Source organism: Nymphaea colorata, chromosome 1 (assembly GCF_008831285.2).
Source record: "Nymphaea colorata isolate Beijing-Zhang1983 chromosome 1, ASM883128v2, whole genome shotgun sequence".
NCBI lineage: Eukaryota > Viridiplantae > Streptophyta > Magnoliopsida > Nymphaeales > Nymphaeaceae > Nymphaea > Nymphaea colorata.
Window position 1 is genome coordinate 31100456 of NC_045138.2, and position 16577 is coordinate 31117032.

Below are 16577 nucleotides of genomic sequence, written 5' to 3' on the forward strand. Positions count from 1 at the left end.
CTCTCAAGTGCTACTCCTTTATACTGCACACAATGAACAGATGATGCCTAGTTGACAGATGTCTCACTCTCCACTCTAATCCTGAAGTAGCTCGGCAAAGACGAAACATTTCTTACGATCATTCTTAGGTGCATTTGTGCTCAATCGCCAATTAAAGGCTTAATTTGTCGCAGAAACGATCAATACAACACCAATTACCAAGCTAAGAAAGTCGAATTGCAATTAATCTTGAAGACACGATTGGCAACGAAAGTTTCTTTGTGTATTGGATCGTAAGCGAGGGCAACCACTAATGCACCTAAAAATGGCTCAATCTTTGTAAACCTCAAAGCATCCAACCAGTGTTGTATGTATCATACGGTATGAGACCGTATAGTACGATATGTATCGTATCGTTTTAAATTTACCACACGATACACCACCTGTGTCACAAACATGTGCATCCAACACATTAGCAACCTTCGGCACAAGTGAAATGGTTGGAAGCAAAAAATTGTCTTTCTACGCACAACCAAAACATACATTATTCTTATTGCGATGGATTAAAAGAAAAAATAATGCAAATCAAGGAGCTGCAAACAACCATGCTAGTAGAAATGAATATCATGTGGTTCAGGAAAAAAAAAAATCGCCGGGCAAAGATCATCAACGAAGAGAATACAAACCCATAATCCTTGCCCATTAATACTACAGGAGCAATATAGGAAGAGATTTTTGAGATGAAGAAAGAAAAAGATACCGGTTACCTTATTCATGGTCTGCCAACATGCAGTCTGGTTGTAGTTCAAATTTTTCATTTGATTGATCCTTGGAATATCCATGTTGAACTACAAACGTAGCTCGGATGCAATCTGATTACAGTCGGATGCTTGGAAGCCGCCGTGGGATTAAGCATCACTATGATGGATTGATGGCCGTCCATGATCTGACCCGAAGTCCTCGCCTAAGGCGGTGTGATCCCCTTTGACCCAAGTCTAACACACACACACACACAGTCTCTCTCTCTCCCCCGATGGAGTTTGAATCCGATCTCCCGCAGAAAATTGTCGACCTGTTAGCTTCCGCGGGTTATTCGAGGGCATGCGACTCTTCTCTCTCAGTTCTTGACAAGGTTACCGGTGGTCTGGCTTGGTGCATTTCCCGCTGCAATACCAACTCCGATCTCTGCGTCGCTTCTGATGGCGCCGCCTGTCTGCAAGATCAATTGTGAATACTAATTTCATGTTTTCTCTGGTTTACTCACTGGGCATCTCTTGTTCCGACCCTCATAAATGTTTATTCTCTACTATCAAAACTATGACTCCTTTGAGGGAGGCGAAACTGTTTAGTGAGGACAGTTGAATTGATGATGTTATTGTGATGAATACTCGTCTTTAGGTTTAACGTCTATTCTCTGAATTATGGATGATGTCTATAACCGTATGGGGAGTTTTTAGGGTTCTTACTTTTGTAGCCAATGATAGCTTGTGGGCTTCTTTCTTGTACAACGAATCACGTGATTTAGATAGTTTAGTTTGTCGGCTTCTTACTCATACGACCAATACAGCGATTTAAATAGTTCTTCAGTGATTAAATTCAATATTTTTTGATGCAGAAAAGTCGGTGAGATTATTGGGGTTGCGCTGCGGTCCGTTGGGTGTCCACATCCTCTTGAAACTCACCAGATTCAAGGCCTGGATTACGATCACGTCTATCCTGTTCTAGAATGGATCGTCAATCGGATTACTTCGATGCGGGAGAATATGAGAGATGAGGTGAATTTCCTTCATGTTTGATTCATAAACTAGGATGATGGCTAATTTTGAGAAGTTGGACGCTCATTTACGTTGTAATTTCCAAGACTATTGTGTTAAAAAAGGTGCCAACGGATTTTAGGCATTTCTGGAGAACCTTCTGGTTATAAACGTTCCAAGCAATTCTTTTAGAGTGACGAGGGATATCCAATCTTTTAGAGTTGGGTTTCGTTTTAAAGAACAAGATGTTGACCGCTCAACGATGTTTCAAGCTTTCCTTCAAATAATTGTGGTTTTGGTGTTGATGTGAAACACCAGCTTCTCAGACATGAACCACAACTTCTGAGTTGGAGAATTGTGGAAGGATGCTATAAGTTTGCTTCTACTTCTGTCTGTATTCAATAAATTGCTTCATGAAGCTAATGGTTGACTCGTGGACCCTTTAGGACCGAGATCATATTTCCTGGGAACGTTGGGAACTTTTTAGCAGTTGTATGCATGACCCTTTACGCTATCTTTTCAACATGTACCATAAAAGTTTTAAAGTGTGGAGCCCTATGAATCCTATTTTCTTGATGAGTCAGGCTTCCTGTTGGCATTGGAGATCTTTGAAAACAACACTACTTGTTGAAAACAAGATCTCATCTAATTTTCTTTCTATTGATAACCTAATCCATTGAAAGCCTTTGTTTATCTCTATACGTGCAAAATGCCAAATGTTAGCATCAAGAAACATTTGTTTACACATTTAGGCGTAGTTACAAGTTAGTCAATTGGAATATAGTATTAGCCCTGGTGTCTCTTATCTGTTGCAGAATCTGGACTTCTCCACAAGCTACAAAAGATAGTCTAAATACTCAACTAAAAAACTACATTGTTTCCCTGCAACATTAGGGAGTCTGGGTCTGATGCCTGATTTCCACATTTTCAGAATCTAGTCAATGCAACTAATCTCAACTGGCATCTGCTTATGCAGAAAAATGCTGATCCACATGCACAATCGAATGAAGCAGGAGAAAAGCTTCATACAGATGAGCATTCCTCCGATTTTGAAGGTCTAGAACGTTTGTTCGGTGCTGCAACAGAAAAACGGGATAGAGCACAGCAAGTAATTGTTTTAATCATAGACCCTTGTTTATTGAGATTTGTTGCAGTACTTTGTGAATTATTTGGATGCTACTGTCACTTGAAGGTTGCTTATTGGGAAAAGAAAAATGTACTCATCAGTTGGAATTCCAGTTTTTTCTTGTCATTCATTTTGGTGCTGTACTTCTTCCATCTCATTCTGTTAGATAGATAGAAGGCTGGAAATGCATAATGCATGTAAAGCATGTTATCTATTTGTAAGGAAACTTTTTTCCGACAATACAAATTCTTTTGTTACCTGTTCCTAGTGACATTTCAAAGTTCAAATATATATGATGCTGGTTCTGTAAGTCAAGAGTAGAAAAGAGTTAGATGCATAAAAAGAGGTGCTTACAGGGAAGGCTTGGTAACAGTCAACCAATTTCATTTCATGATCCAGGGCTCAAGTGGTGTTTTGGTGTTTCCTTTGCATGCCTTGTTCTTGCCAAAATCTTGAGGTTACAAGTTTGGACAAATATGGAGAAACTACTTGCACTATGAAATGTTGCAGGAAGGAACAAAATATGCTAGATACAAGAGGATGATTGGCAATGTAAAATGGTCTTGTATGTAAGCAAGTGAATATATGCCATAGTATCTCCATGAGTACCCATAATGCATTTATGGGCTGAAAGAGGTCTGCTTCACATATATGGTTTCAGAAAGTAGATTAAAATAGCACAATGCTGCATCTCAACACCAACAGCTCTTTACTATAAAATGTTTTGTTGCTATATAGAATAGGAGACGGCAACAACAACAGCGAGAACATGGATGAAACCTAAAAACAGAGATGCTAAGGATGTCTCCTTCCAATAGTAGGAGCAAACTTTTCATGCTTTTTGCTTCCAAGAGTTGTCCATCAGCATGGTGAAAAGGAAGGAAAGGAGAGAAAAAGGAAAGCTAAAGGAGTGTCTGGAAAATGAAAACATTTCCGCTCAATTCAAAAGGAAAGTAAATATACAGGAGGGCAGCAGTGATCATGAGGACGAAGACAATGATAGTAGAAAAAGTAGATTCTGTTTGCCAATTGGAGAGGAAAAATAACTTTTGTCTTATGGTTCTTGAGGAACCTTTTTTTTTTCTTTTTCATCAATGGGAAGGAAAGGAAGGGAAGAGGAAGTAAATGTGCTCGAGGATAAAAAGAATATTTGCAGTAATATGCTAAAACAAGGCAATGGACATGAAAAGGAAAGGTGGCCTGATTTTATGGGTAAGGGTAAAAGAGTTGGACGAGGTTTCTTGTTAGGTCTCCTGGTTAGGATTTTTATATGGAAGTTCTTCCAAGATTGATCTGGGCAGATAGGAGAAGCTTGAAAACTTGATAAGGTAGTTTTCCTTTTGGTTAATTTTGCTTCTTCTCGGGTGCAGTCTCATAAGCAGCTTATGCTCTTTCTATTAAAAGTAATTTTGCTCAGAATATTTTAAAATGTTATTAAAGAAAATATATAGAGGCTTCATATGCATGCAGGAAAACTAGCTGTTGGTTGCATGTTATGTGCCATAGGTGGTCCTCTTTCCTCATCAATTATTTCATGAGCAGCTGAATTTGAGTAGGTGTTAGCTGCTTCAAGCATGATAGTGGTTCAATTACATATAAAAATGTTGTGGCTGTTGTTGCTCTGCCTTCTCTAATTTCTGCCATTGGTATGCTGTTCCAGTTCTTATATAGCATCTTATATTGTGTTGTAACCTTATGTAAATGATTTCCATAACCATCTGTATGCAGCTACTTACTTCCAGGTTAAGGAAAATACTACATTTGAAGCATCAGGTTGATGATATGCCTACCCAGATGGAACTTATCCAGTAAGTAAATCATTTGCTTAGTAGACAAAATGATCTGGCTCATTATAATTATTCTTTCGTGTTGTTAAGAATGTTCATCACTTTATATACCTCAAGCAATTGCCATACATCTCTAATCATTTGCTTAGTAGACAAAATGATCTGGCTCATTATAATTATTCTTTCGTGTTGTTAAGAATGGTCATCACTATATATACCTCAAGCAATTGCCATACATCTCTAATCATTTGCTTAGTAGACAAAATGATCTGGCTCATTATAATTATTCTTTCGTGTTGTTAAGAATGGTCATCACTTTATATACCTCAAGCAATTGCCATACATCTCTAATTAAAATTTTTGATGAATATTATATACTTCAAAATTTTGGTCGTGATGTTTGCGCATCACTTCACCTCGTTTCACATTGCCTCGTTTCATAAACTCTATGAATCGCCTCATCTCATTGCATTTAACAACATTGGTGTGGATTTCAATGTAAGGTAATATAATGATGGAGAATGATGACTGTCAAGGGTAGTGCTTGTGGGGAGAAGCACTTGCACAAGGAGAAGAGTGGGAAACACGCTGTGGAAATAAGAGAGGTGGACTTTGAAAATGTGGGAATGAAGCAATGACGAGGAACACACGGAAAGGAGGGAAAGTATAACATAGAAGGGAAGAGTGCAATGAGAATGCACATAGTTCAAGGTGGTGCTCCCTCCAACATCCTTAGGTTAACTTAATTGAGCACAAGGTGAATCATTATAGTGGCAGTCTCTTTTTAGAGAGGTAAATTCCATGAAACCACTTGAAAAACTTTGGTTTAGACAAAATCACTTTTTTTGTGGAAGGCACATCCATGTGCACCAGCATTGCAGGAATTTACTGTCTTACCAAAGAATGCCCTGTTGACTGGCCCTAAGGTTCATAGTAGCTATTTCACCAGAATGGTCCTCCCGTATACAAAACCTCTCTATTCGGTTATCAAAAGCGATGCCTCCCCCTGCCAGCCTAAAATGCTTGCTTGCCTCTGTGTCATCCTTTCAAGGGTCAGACTGGACCTGTCCTCAATGTGGCACCACCTTGGTGAATCGGGGCGTGCCATGGTAGCCCTGCATGTGTGACCTCCTCCAACAATAACCCCTTTCCAATGGTGTGTTCATTTTTCTGTGCAGGCCATTTCTCTTTTTTGTTTCACCAGGAATGATGATCATGCTCAGTCTGCCAACCCTTTTGTTCAGTCAGCCGGAATCAAGTCCTCCATGTCATTCTTTTCTGAAAATGTCCAATAGTAGATTGTTCCTAGTTGCCCCTTGACCACGTGCTCCCATTTCAGCAGCTCACATGGGCTTTCTCTGTCACTCTGATTGAAGGCCGTAGCACACACAGTCTTACCCACACTTTGCACCTTGTCTGACCTATGATGCACACTCCACAAATTGCTACTATCCTGGGAATTCGGCTCAGAAGCTTGTGGTTTATTGCATACCATAGCATTAGTCTGAGTAGCCTCAATGTGTAAGATGGGTCCTAGGTCCTAATTCTTGTTAAGACCAATTCTTTATCATGTTTACATTCATGTGAATATAAAAAACGGTTAAGTGCACATTGGGTAAAAATGGTTACTTGGTGTGGCCTGAATTGGCCTATACAAAGAGTAGAATTTCCATGAGTTGCCATGTAGTCACTGAATTTTGTATCAGATCTTTAATTAGATCCAAGCTGAATTGAGCATCATTCGAATGATTCTCCAACCATTATTTAGGTTTTTTGGATGATGAACTGACTGCCATCTATTTTATGGGATGCTGGGCCAACCATTATCCAAGTCGTTTGGATGATGCACTGGACGTCATTTAGAGAATTTGAGTGATGAAGCAGCTGTCAATTGCTGACTGTCACCTGTTATATTTGGTAAACACCAGCTGCCACATAATCCATTTGGTGTTGTTTCTTCCCTGGCTTAGCGCTTTCAGCGTCAGACTTTCTGTTAAGCCATTACTTAGCATATGTGAAACGGTTATGCTTGTTGGCCTTCTTCTGGTAGGGAAATGAGATAGTGCCTGCCAGATTCACTGATGACATGGTTGTTATCTGTCATGTTATGTTTCAGATGGTTGTAATTCAGGCTTTTCCAGGACACGTCAAGGCAATTCACCATATTTTTAACTTTTCAAGACTCGTTTTTCATTAAATTTTTCTGGGGTTGAAGGATTGCATCAACTTGTATTGTAGGTCCTCCCAACAATCACTTGTTCATAAAAGAATGTCCTTTTATGGAATAATTTCTGCAGCAACCACCCATGCAAAATTTTCATGTGGGTTGTCATGCAATATGTTTCATCAATAATCAAAAGATAGGTCAAGGGCACTTCTTTTGCTGAGAAAGATTAGTATTGTACTATAAACTGCGGTTACAAATATGGGCAATATTTTCAAAATATCAAGATATATTACTAAAAAGTAAAAACAACTTAAATAAGTAAAAATGGAAATATTTTGAAAATATTGCCAAAACGAAAATATCATAAGTCTTCTAATGTATTATAAACTTTCTTGGTTTTTATTAGCATTGTAATAATTATTTAGAATTTTTTGTTTGTGTTCATGTAAGAAAATTAGTAAAATTCTCATAAAAATTTCATAATTTTTATTTTATTTTATATGTATTATTTTTTGAATCACTGAAAATTTTCTGACGAAAACAAGCTTTTTGGTTATTGCCTGATATAGCCTTGCTGATAAAAAGCTGAGAACTGTACTTATGACTATGCAATGAACCATGACATAAGCAACTGTATGTTTATGGTATTACTTGTGAAAGATGGTTGAAATGTTAAATTTCTCTTGTTTTTCTTCTTAACATTTCCCCCAAAATGCTCTGCCTTTGCGTGGGTGTATAACTGCCTCTATTTTGTTCTTTCTGATAATAGCATTCAAACGGATTGCTATTACATTGTTGTTGTTGTCATCATCATCATTTTTATTTGGATAAATGGTTAGAGATGTGATATTTTAGGAGGCTAGATGGTGCTTAAGGACTTTCTTTCAAATTGATATTCCCAGGTATGAACGGCGGTTTGCTGAATTGTACATGCAAATCCAGGTAAAGGAAATTACTCGATAATTTGAGTTATATGTGCATTTCCACATGCATATGTGGAGCACTGTCACATTGGTTTCCACTTTTTCAGCATATTGCATTAAAATTCAGAAGGAAGAAGAAGAAAAAGAAGAATCATGATATTTTGAAAATATTGCCAAAATGAAAATATCACATTTTTGTTGTGATATTTTTCATTTGAAAACAAAATTTTAAGTGTTTTTTTTATAACTATTTTGAATTTCTATGAATGTTTTTGTAAGAAAATTAACCAAAATTTGATAATTTTTAATTGTTACTTATAGTTTTATTTTTTTAAATCGCAAGAAAAGACCAACTATCCAATTAATGTTTGAAAAATTGTCGCCTATAAAAACTTGGGAATGATATTGTGAGTCGGTGACAATGGTGTAGAGAGAGAGAGAGAGAGAGAGAGAGAGAGAGGCATTATTTTAGAGTCGAACCCAATGCACCTTAGTTGTGTATCTCAGCTTTGAGTGCACTTTTGGCAAAAAAATACCTGGATGTGCTCTCCATGTTTAAAATCCTTAAAATTAACATAAGATTATGGTTTTACATCTGATGTTCTTGATCAAAAGGAGGTAGTATTACAGTTTTACTTCACTCAATGTGATGCTATATAGTTTAAGAAAGCTTTCGTTTGCAGCAACATTGACCTGGAGGGAAGATTGGTCAGTCACTGAGCAAGGCAAAATAACTCATTGTATAAGTCTTTGATATGCTCTAACTAGCCAATCTATTGCCACTTGCAAACAGCTTTTGCATTTGCCTACTACCTTATGGATTGCAATTCCGCATTTTATATTACTTGACAAGTGAAAAGTGGGTGAGTTACCTCATGGATTGCAGAAAATGGATGAGTTACCTCATGGTGGGATCCCACACTTCGGAAATACTCCTAATGGTCCTGAAGGGGATAGGGTAAAAAAAGCATCTTACCTTTTCCATAGAAGTATGCCACATGCTTAGTGGAATCCACATTAACACTGTCCTCAATTTTAACTTGATATGGAGTGTATTTTGTAGGATTTAGGGTCTTTTAAGAATCTTTAAGCTTCCTGATGTGGAAAAAATTTTTAAAAACTAGTCTAAAATGTGATCCTGCACATGAATTTCAAAGGAAAGATAGCATGTGATTGTTTGATTCTGGATAAATGTACTTGTATGGTGGCAATAAGATAAAAATAGTGGATACCTGTAGGTGAACAGAGAGCTAGTGTAGTGATGTTTCGATATCTGGTGGATTCAAGCAGGAGAATGAAGTTGAGTTGACAATATCTGCTGCTCCCAAATGCAAGAAGCTAGATATGAGTGCTTAGCCAAGTAGAAAGTCTAATGGACGACGATTGGGGCTACACACCACACTGATGTTTTGGCAAGTGACTTGGCGGGCCATGAGTTCGAACCATCCTACAGCTCAACTAAGAAGAAAAAGAAAAGAAGTGCAAATAAAGAAAAAGGGAAAGAGAAAAGAAAAAAATTTCTGCTCAAAAAGAAAAAAAAAAAGTGAAAAGTCCATGCATAATTGTGTGAGAAAGATTGAAGGAAGAGAATGAGATAGTGCTTGGTTTTGAGAATGAAGTATGAAAAGTCCATGCATAATTTTCACAAGTCCTCATTCATCTACTAAAGTGAAACCTACGGTTTAAAGAGCTTATTGCATACACTAAATGCCACCACAATTCCTATGAAAGTGAGTTAGGATAGTTAGGATGTTGATAATAGTTTGTGTGCATTATCTTTGCTTTCTTGCCTTATAGTTTGCTTAGTTAAGTTGTTTATTCTTTTATATAAGCTTAGTGTTGCTCAAGGACTAGCAACATTTAAGCATAGAGGATTTTGATGATGCACACAATGCATTACATATTACACTTAATTGCAAACATTTATTATTGTTTTAGTGTTTTTACACCAATATTTATGTTGTTTTAGGTTTCATGGAGTTGTTGTTCAAATTGCATCAGACTTAGGGTTAAAATGATTGAGTTCGTGCCAAAATAGTGTATTTTGAAGGTTTAGGGGCAAAATCATCTTTTTACAAATGAAACAAAACATATAGAGTAACCCAAACTTTAATTTACCCTTAATTTACAATGTAAATTAAGTGAAATTATCCTAAAAGTCCTTGGTTGTGGCTGAAACCTAGTTCATAAATAGAAAATAACGTAGAGGTCGATTGTAAATAATTCCTAGGTATGTTTCTTTTAGGAATTTCATGAAATTTTAATTCCTAAGGCATTTATTAGAAATAGTAATATTAGCTACAAATTTTGCATCTCATTTGGTAATGTTGCAGCCTTCATCCATCTTTTCGCATACTTTGGTGATGCATCTTCGAGAAGATCTCCCTCAACCATGCTGCCCTTCTTTGTTCCTTATTCTCTATACTCTGAGACCTATTGTTGTGCTTGGAGGATGCAACCTTTGAAAATTTAAAATTTTGAAGATGATTTCATTGGATTCTGGCAGCAGCTGGCCCTTTCTGACCATGGGCAAACACCTAAGACACCAATCTGCACAATCCATATGATTTTTAGATGAAATAAAAATTGAAACATGAATGGAAAATCGATTTTGAACAAGAACATGCACATCATGTTCTTATGTTCTTGTCCCTTCTACACAAAGCATAATTAAGATAATCAAATCCTAATTCTAAATCAAATCAAAACTAAGCCAGGCTAACAATGCTGCCAAATTAGAGGATGTATTGTTCTACACTAAACACCACAGAAAATATGCAGAGGTGCAGCAATTTAAAAAAAAGGAAAAAACCTACCTATCAATGCATAATGAAAGCAAATATGCATGCATGAATTTTAAAATCTAAAGGTGAGAGGACTTGCCTACAATTGGGGGTTTGATCTCGACAAGCGGCTGCCACTCTCACCATCCAGCCACTACTAAACATCCGTCTTTAAGGGCTGCACTCCTCCACGCACTATCAATAGGTTTTGTGTGTAGAAAATGAGGAAGAAGGGACTCCATGGTTGAAAGTGCTCTTCTCGAAGATGCATCACCAAGGTGTATAAAAGGATGAATAGGGATTTTAGCATCACCAAGTGAGATGCAGAATTCGTAGATAACATTACCATTCTTAGTAAAATACCTAAGGAATTGAAATTTTAAGAAATTTTAAAAAGAAACCTATTTAAGAATTATTTAGTATTTACGATTAACCTCTGCTTTATTTTATAACTAGAACTAGGTTTCAGCCACAATCAAGTACTTTTAGGACAAATTCACTAACTTTACATTATAAATCAAGGATTGGATTGTTCTGGGTGTTTTAATCTACTTGTAAAAAGATGATTTTGCCCTTGAACATCTAAAGTACACTATTTTGACTTAAACTCAACCATTTTAACCTTCATCTCGGTGTAATTCAAACTGGAGATCCATGAAACCTAAAACAATATAAACATAGGTGTAAAAACACTAAAACAATGACAAATGCATGCAAATTATGTGTAAAATTTAATGCATTTCATGCATCATCAAACACCTCAGCCCACAAAGTAGTAAACATCAATTTTCCTCTGGGACCCCATTCTATTTTTTCCCAATGTGTAGTGTGGAACTATTCATTTTTGAAAGCTTACAAAGTTTTTATCTCACATCTAAGCAGTAAATTTACAAAAATGCACTCAAAGCAGAGACACTCAACTAGGTTGCGTTTATGACCTAAAATTGGATTTTTATCAAGTTTGGTTTGCTGGTCTTGCTTTTTTTTTTTAATCAAATTATTTGTGGCCTTCATAGATGCATATATATTGAAAGATCAATGTGAACTTCAAATGAAAGAAAGAGAAAATTCCAATAAATATGCATTTTATGTCTGTTATAAACATTTTGGGTCTAACTAACTGCCAAATTTAAGTCATAGCTTCATTAACTAGTTTTGACAGAATATATGTAACCCGGACTCATTTTTCTGCACCTATACTTTTTGCAGGAAAAACTTCAACATACGCGAAGACTCTATGATACTTATAATGCTCTGCTAGAGACCAAGGAATTGGCATCAAAAGAAATTTCATTGTTGAATTCAATAAATCAACAGGTTTGTCGAATGTGATCTCTTTACTTTTCTTGAGGGTTGAACTTGCTCAAATTTTTGCTTCAGCAAGTTTCACGACATCTGCAACAGTCTTGTAAAATTTGACGAAGTGCACAAACCGACTTATAATGTATTTCATGCCTAAACTAAGAGGCTACACTTTCTTTAGCTACAGTTGTGCACATTTCTGGCCTTGATGGTTCAGTTCGATGTGTTTTCAGATTTCACTTCATGAGTTTCAAAGAATCATCACATAATGCACTTGGAAGTACACATGACTGCAATTCATAAGAAATGGTGAATCTTGTACAATAGCAATTACATGGAGATATGTAAACTTGGAGGTGGTGATTGTAAAGTGTAAGGACAAATAAGTGAAACAGAAAAAGTGATGTGTAAAGATAAAAATGAACTCTCTATGTTGTTTACAAAATTATTCCAATAATTACATGGGGATATATAACTGTGGATATGGTGATTATGAAGTGTAAGGGCAAATAAGTAAAATATGAAAGCAGAAAAAAAAATGTGTAAATGAAAAAAATTAACTCACTATGTTGTTTACAACATTATTCCAATAACTAGCAAGTTCATAATATAAACTTGTAGAATTGATAAGGCTATTTTATTTTCAAAAATAATTTTATTAATTTATGCAAATACGTCCACTTCAACTAACCTTTGTCAAATGTAATCAGCTAGTGACATGGGGTTCACTCATCCAATATCACTAATCACTTATTTTTTTGGGGATCTAAGTGATTCACTTTTAGTGAGAACTTTTACTAACATAGCAGGCCACAACAAAGACTTCTGAATGCAGAATAGTTGATTTTAAGAAAATTGACAACTAATGACAACCTAAGTCACGTGGGTTCGAGTACGATTCGGGTATGAGTATAGAGATATGGGTACAGACACAGTAACTTTAGAAAATGTGGGTACGGGGACACAACATGATATATATATATATATATATAACTAAGTTAGAAAAAATTAAATCAAGTAAAATTAAGTAGTTTGGATCAGCTTCAAGCAAAAAAGTACCCAAGTATGTCCAAGTACCTATTTTAGGCATGGGTAGATACCTTTATTCCCATGTCTTCCAGCTACTTTATCGCCCACTTTGATTTTACGTTTCTGTGAGATATATACACGAATCATTTCTGGATTATAAATGGAACCCCCCTTTTTCTGGCCCCACCTGACATCAATAACTCGACCTCTTCCGCCTATAGGCAACTTTAGACAAGTTTCTTTTGCAGTGGATACCTGAATGCCAAGTATGGCTCGTAATAATCTATCTTCTGGAGCATAGGATGATTCTTTCGCTGTCTGAGGCGTTAATTTACCTACTAAAACATCACCAGTTTCTACCCAAGATCCCAGCATCACAGTTTCGCTGTCTGACACGGGTACATGGACCTTACTGAAGTACCCATGTGGTTTAGATGATAACAATCTAGAGTAATTAATATAGAATGTACCTTGTGTTATAATAGGAGGGTCTACGTACATGCTTGTTGAACCGTATGGTGTCATATGATAAGAACAATGTCAAAATCTCAAAATCTTACTGCAATATCTTAGTCTCTTGTTAGTCTTTAGTTACATGGTTTATCACTATGTATATGTTTAATTGTTCATCCTTTAAAATAGTTGAAAATGCGTTTTTTGAATTTTTATTGCATTCTATGGGTTTTTCTTGTTCTCATGGGTTTTTTACTGTATGCGTGTGTGTGTTCGTATATATATGTCCATGAATTGCTTTTCCCATAGGTTCTTACATGCTTTTATTACAACATTAGTATTGCCATGAGAGAAAAAAATGCACCTAAGACAATGAGATGTTGGCCAATTTACATACTTTTTCTGTAGTTTTGAAGAGATTACTGACCTTGTCAAAGCTGTTGATTCCCTTTCGTTCTTTCATGGCCTAAGTGCCAACTTGATTTTTCATTTTTCATTATCTTGTCCATTATGCTATTTTCATGAACTTTCCAAATCACTTTTTGTATGCAGTTTCAAGATGCCATAACCAGTACAAGTGGCCGTATTAAGCTTATAAATTCCTTGGAGAGCATCTCAAATGGAACTCAGCAGGTGTCTCCTGTAACTTTTGATAGTGATGCCCACATGATTTAATATGCAAATTTATTAAAACCATGTAATTAATTCTATGTTTAACCGCAATTGCAACTCCGAAGTTCATTTTTCTGCATTTGTTTCATAGAATTTAGTCAATGACATGAAAACGGGCATGCAATGGTTCTGTAGTTCTGTCTTATTATTCACTTCTGTTTGTGTTTATTTGTTTGTCAAAAGGGCAGCTCTTCCTTTGTGTGGCCTACCATAGTGATATTCTTGAATTTCTGCTGTCTTTCTCATGAAATTCAGTTTATATTCTCTCTTAAGCAATTAAGATATCTTTTTGTAAATGAAAGTGTAATATTGAAACAAATGAAGACAGATGTGAAATTTGTTTTTTTAACCTTTTTCCTTTTATTTGATTTGATTTTATTTTATTTATGGCTGTGAATTTCAAACTTTTTTTCTTGCACTTACAAAATGGTGCTTATACTGCAGAAAATAGTTTTATTATGTTTGTTGATTCTCTGTAAAGCTAATGCTCATTTTTAGACCATACTTTAGCATTGGTTTGTCTGTTTGCTGTTCAAGGCCTTTTTGCCCATATGATTGAGAAGAATCTTCCCTCTCAAGGGGCACACTTCATTGACTGTCTTATATGCTGAACACTACAACTGACTAGTAGTAATGAGAATTTTGACTTGTATGCATGCTCTCTTGAACCCATTTGGATACGCATGCAGCCATGTGAATGCTGACTGATGCCCTCACATGACTAGAAATTGGACAAACTTCGGCTTAGTTTGGAAGAGGAACAAAAGATATGTTCAGGCCTCAAGGAGAAGTTAGCTGCAACAACTGAAGAGCAGCACCGTTTCTCTTCCCTTTTAAAATCTTTCCAGGTTAGTACAACTTTATTTCACCTTACAGTGTTATTCTGCTCGACTTTCTTAACCCTTATGCATCTTGGGTAGGATGAGTACGCCAAGAATGAAAGTTTAAGGACTGCAAGGGCACCAACGTAGAGAATTGTGAAGAATGAATGATTAAGAAATGCTAGGGAACAAATCCAACTTGCTACTGATCTATTCTTGGGGAGAAATATGATGTCTGGTTCAAGTGATGGACTGAGGATGCCGAGGTGATATTGGACTACCTATTAGCTTATCCTCTGCAGAGGGAGGCTGGCTTTGGGGAAAAAAAAATGCCTACTGCGTCCCAAAAAGTAAAGGAAAGAAGAGCTAATGGTCACCAACAGCCTGTTTATTCTATTCTTGTGAACATCAAGTTCTCTAGAAGCCATTCTTTGTAACTGTAATACCATTCACTTTTACGGCATGTAGCTCTAACTGTTGATTATGCCAATACCTCGGCATATCATAACTTTTTCATGCTGTTAGTATATTTTCCAATTTATCAAATCATGGGCTCATTAAACAAGCGTTTATGTATTGGAATTGTTTGAAAGTAGTTCGATATCGGAAGTTTCAACGAGATAGATGGTCCTGCATGTAACAGATAGCTTCTTGGCATCACAAAAGATTTATGAAATATAGTTTTAACCTTAAAAGTTCTTGAACTCTACCGTGTTTTTGTAAGTATTGCTAAGATATTACATCAGAATTTGCAACTGATAATACATGTAAAAAGTATACGACTTAGTCTTGCTCGTGTTTCAAATAAAACGAAAAATGGATGTCCGATGGTTACAAGATTCGTAGTCAAACTAAAAGTTTAAAATAGTTCAAGAACTAGTGAGATCAAGGTATTATGGTTATTGGCCAGTGGCAAGCTTATAATTTTCTTTCATGACCAGGGGTGGATTGAAATAAATTATGCCAACAGATTAACTTTAGCTAATGAGAGTTAAGGATTTTAAATACCCAATTAATGATGGATTAGAGCTCTTAAGCTAAAATTAGACATTAAACTAAGCCAGAATTGAAACTAATCATCTAAATCTAATTAATTGAATATACCTCCTCAAAATAATATATTATTGTTTTTCTAAACCTCCTCTCTTCAAGATAAAATAATAAAAAGTATAATAAGTAATAAAAAGATAATAGCTTTTGGCTATAAACAGGGGTTCCCCCCCTCTTGAGATCTAACGTAAGGAAGACAAGGAAGAGAGAGAAGAAAAAGAGAGGAGAGGGGAAGGAGGGAAGAGAGGCAGAAGAGAGAAAAGCAGAGAAAGAGGGAGAAGATGGAGGGGACGAGGAGAAAGAGAGAAAAGAGGGAGAAGAGAGGGTGGGGGGGGGGGAGCGAGGAGAGAAAGGGAGGGTAGATAGAGAAAATAGAGGATAAGGAAAGTGTCTATCAGCGATATTGGAGTAGAGATTTCACCAAAATATTAGGTATGATGGAAGTCATCGTAATTTTTTTAATCACATGTAAAATTTTAGATTGTTTATTGTAGAAATTTTAATTGCTTCTCTTACGCTGCACTTTGCAGCTCTTCTCTACGATAGACGAGATGCTGCTAAATTTTTGTTAGAAACCTTGAACCCTCTCGTTTTGCACGTAGCATATACAAGCAACGAACAAAACTGTGCAAACAGTGTTTACGTAGCTCTAGGTTGCATTGAAATTCATGTCAACCATGCATCAATTTACCACATCATGAAACTTGACAATGGGCTAGGCTAAGCCGTGA

The 16577-nt window shown here is 36.3% G+C and overlaps 1 protein-coding gene across 4 annotated transcripts; it reads left to right on the forward strand.

Annotated features, from left to right (window-relative positions):
* The first annotated feature begins 737 nt into the window (after positions 1-737).
* On the forward strand, positions 738-15415 carry LOC116262428 (uncharacterized). 4 transcript variants are annotated; one of them, XM_050075586.1, is made up of 10 exons: positions 744-1206; positions 1595-1754; positions 2665-2841; positions 4588-4667; positions 7716-7755; positions 8623-8694; positions 11729-11836; positions 13856-13936; positions 14701-14823; positions 14896-15415. In XM_050075586.1, the coding sequence occupies exons 1-10, from the start codon at positions 1013-1015 to the stop codon at positions 14944-14946; spliced, it is 1086 nt and encodes a 361-aa protein (XP_049931543.1). In that variant the 5' UTR covers positions 744-1012; the 3' UTR covers positions 14947-15415. The 4 variants fall into 4 exon arrangements, with proteins under 4 accessions (XP_049931545.1, XP_049931543.1, XP_031497649.1 ...); XM_050075587.1 differs by having other exon boundaries at positions 749-1206; positions 2710-2841; XM_050075588.1 differs by lacking the exon at positions 14896-15415 and having other exon boundaries at positions 738-1206; positions 14665-14795.
* The last annotated feature ends 1162 nt before the right edge of the window (positions 15416-16577 follow it).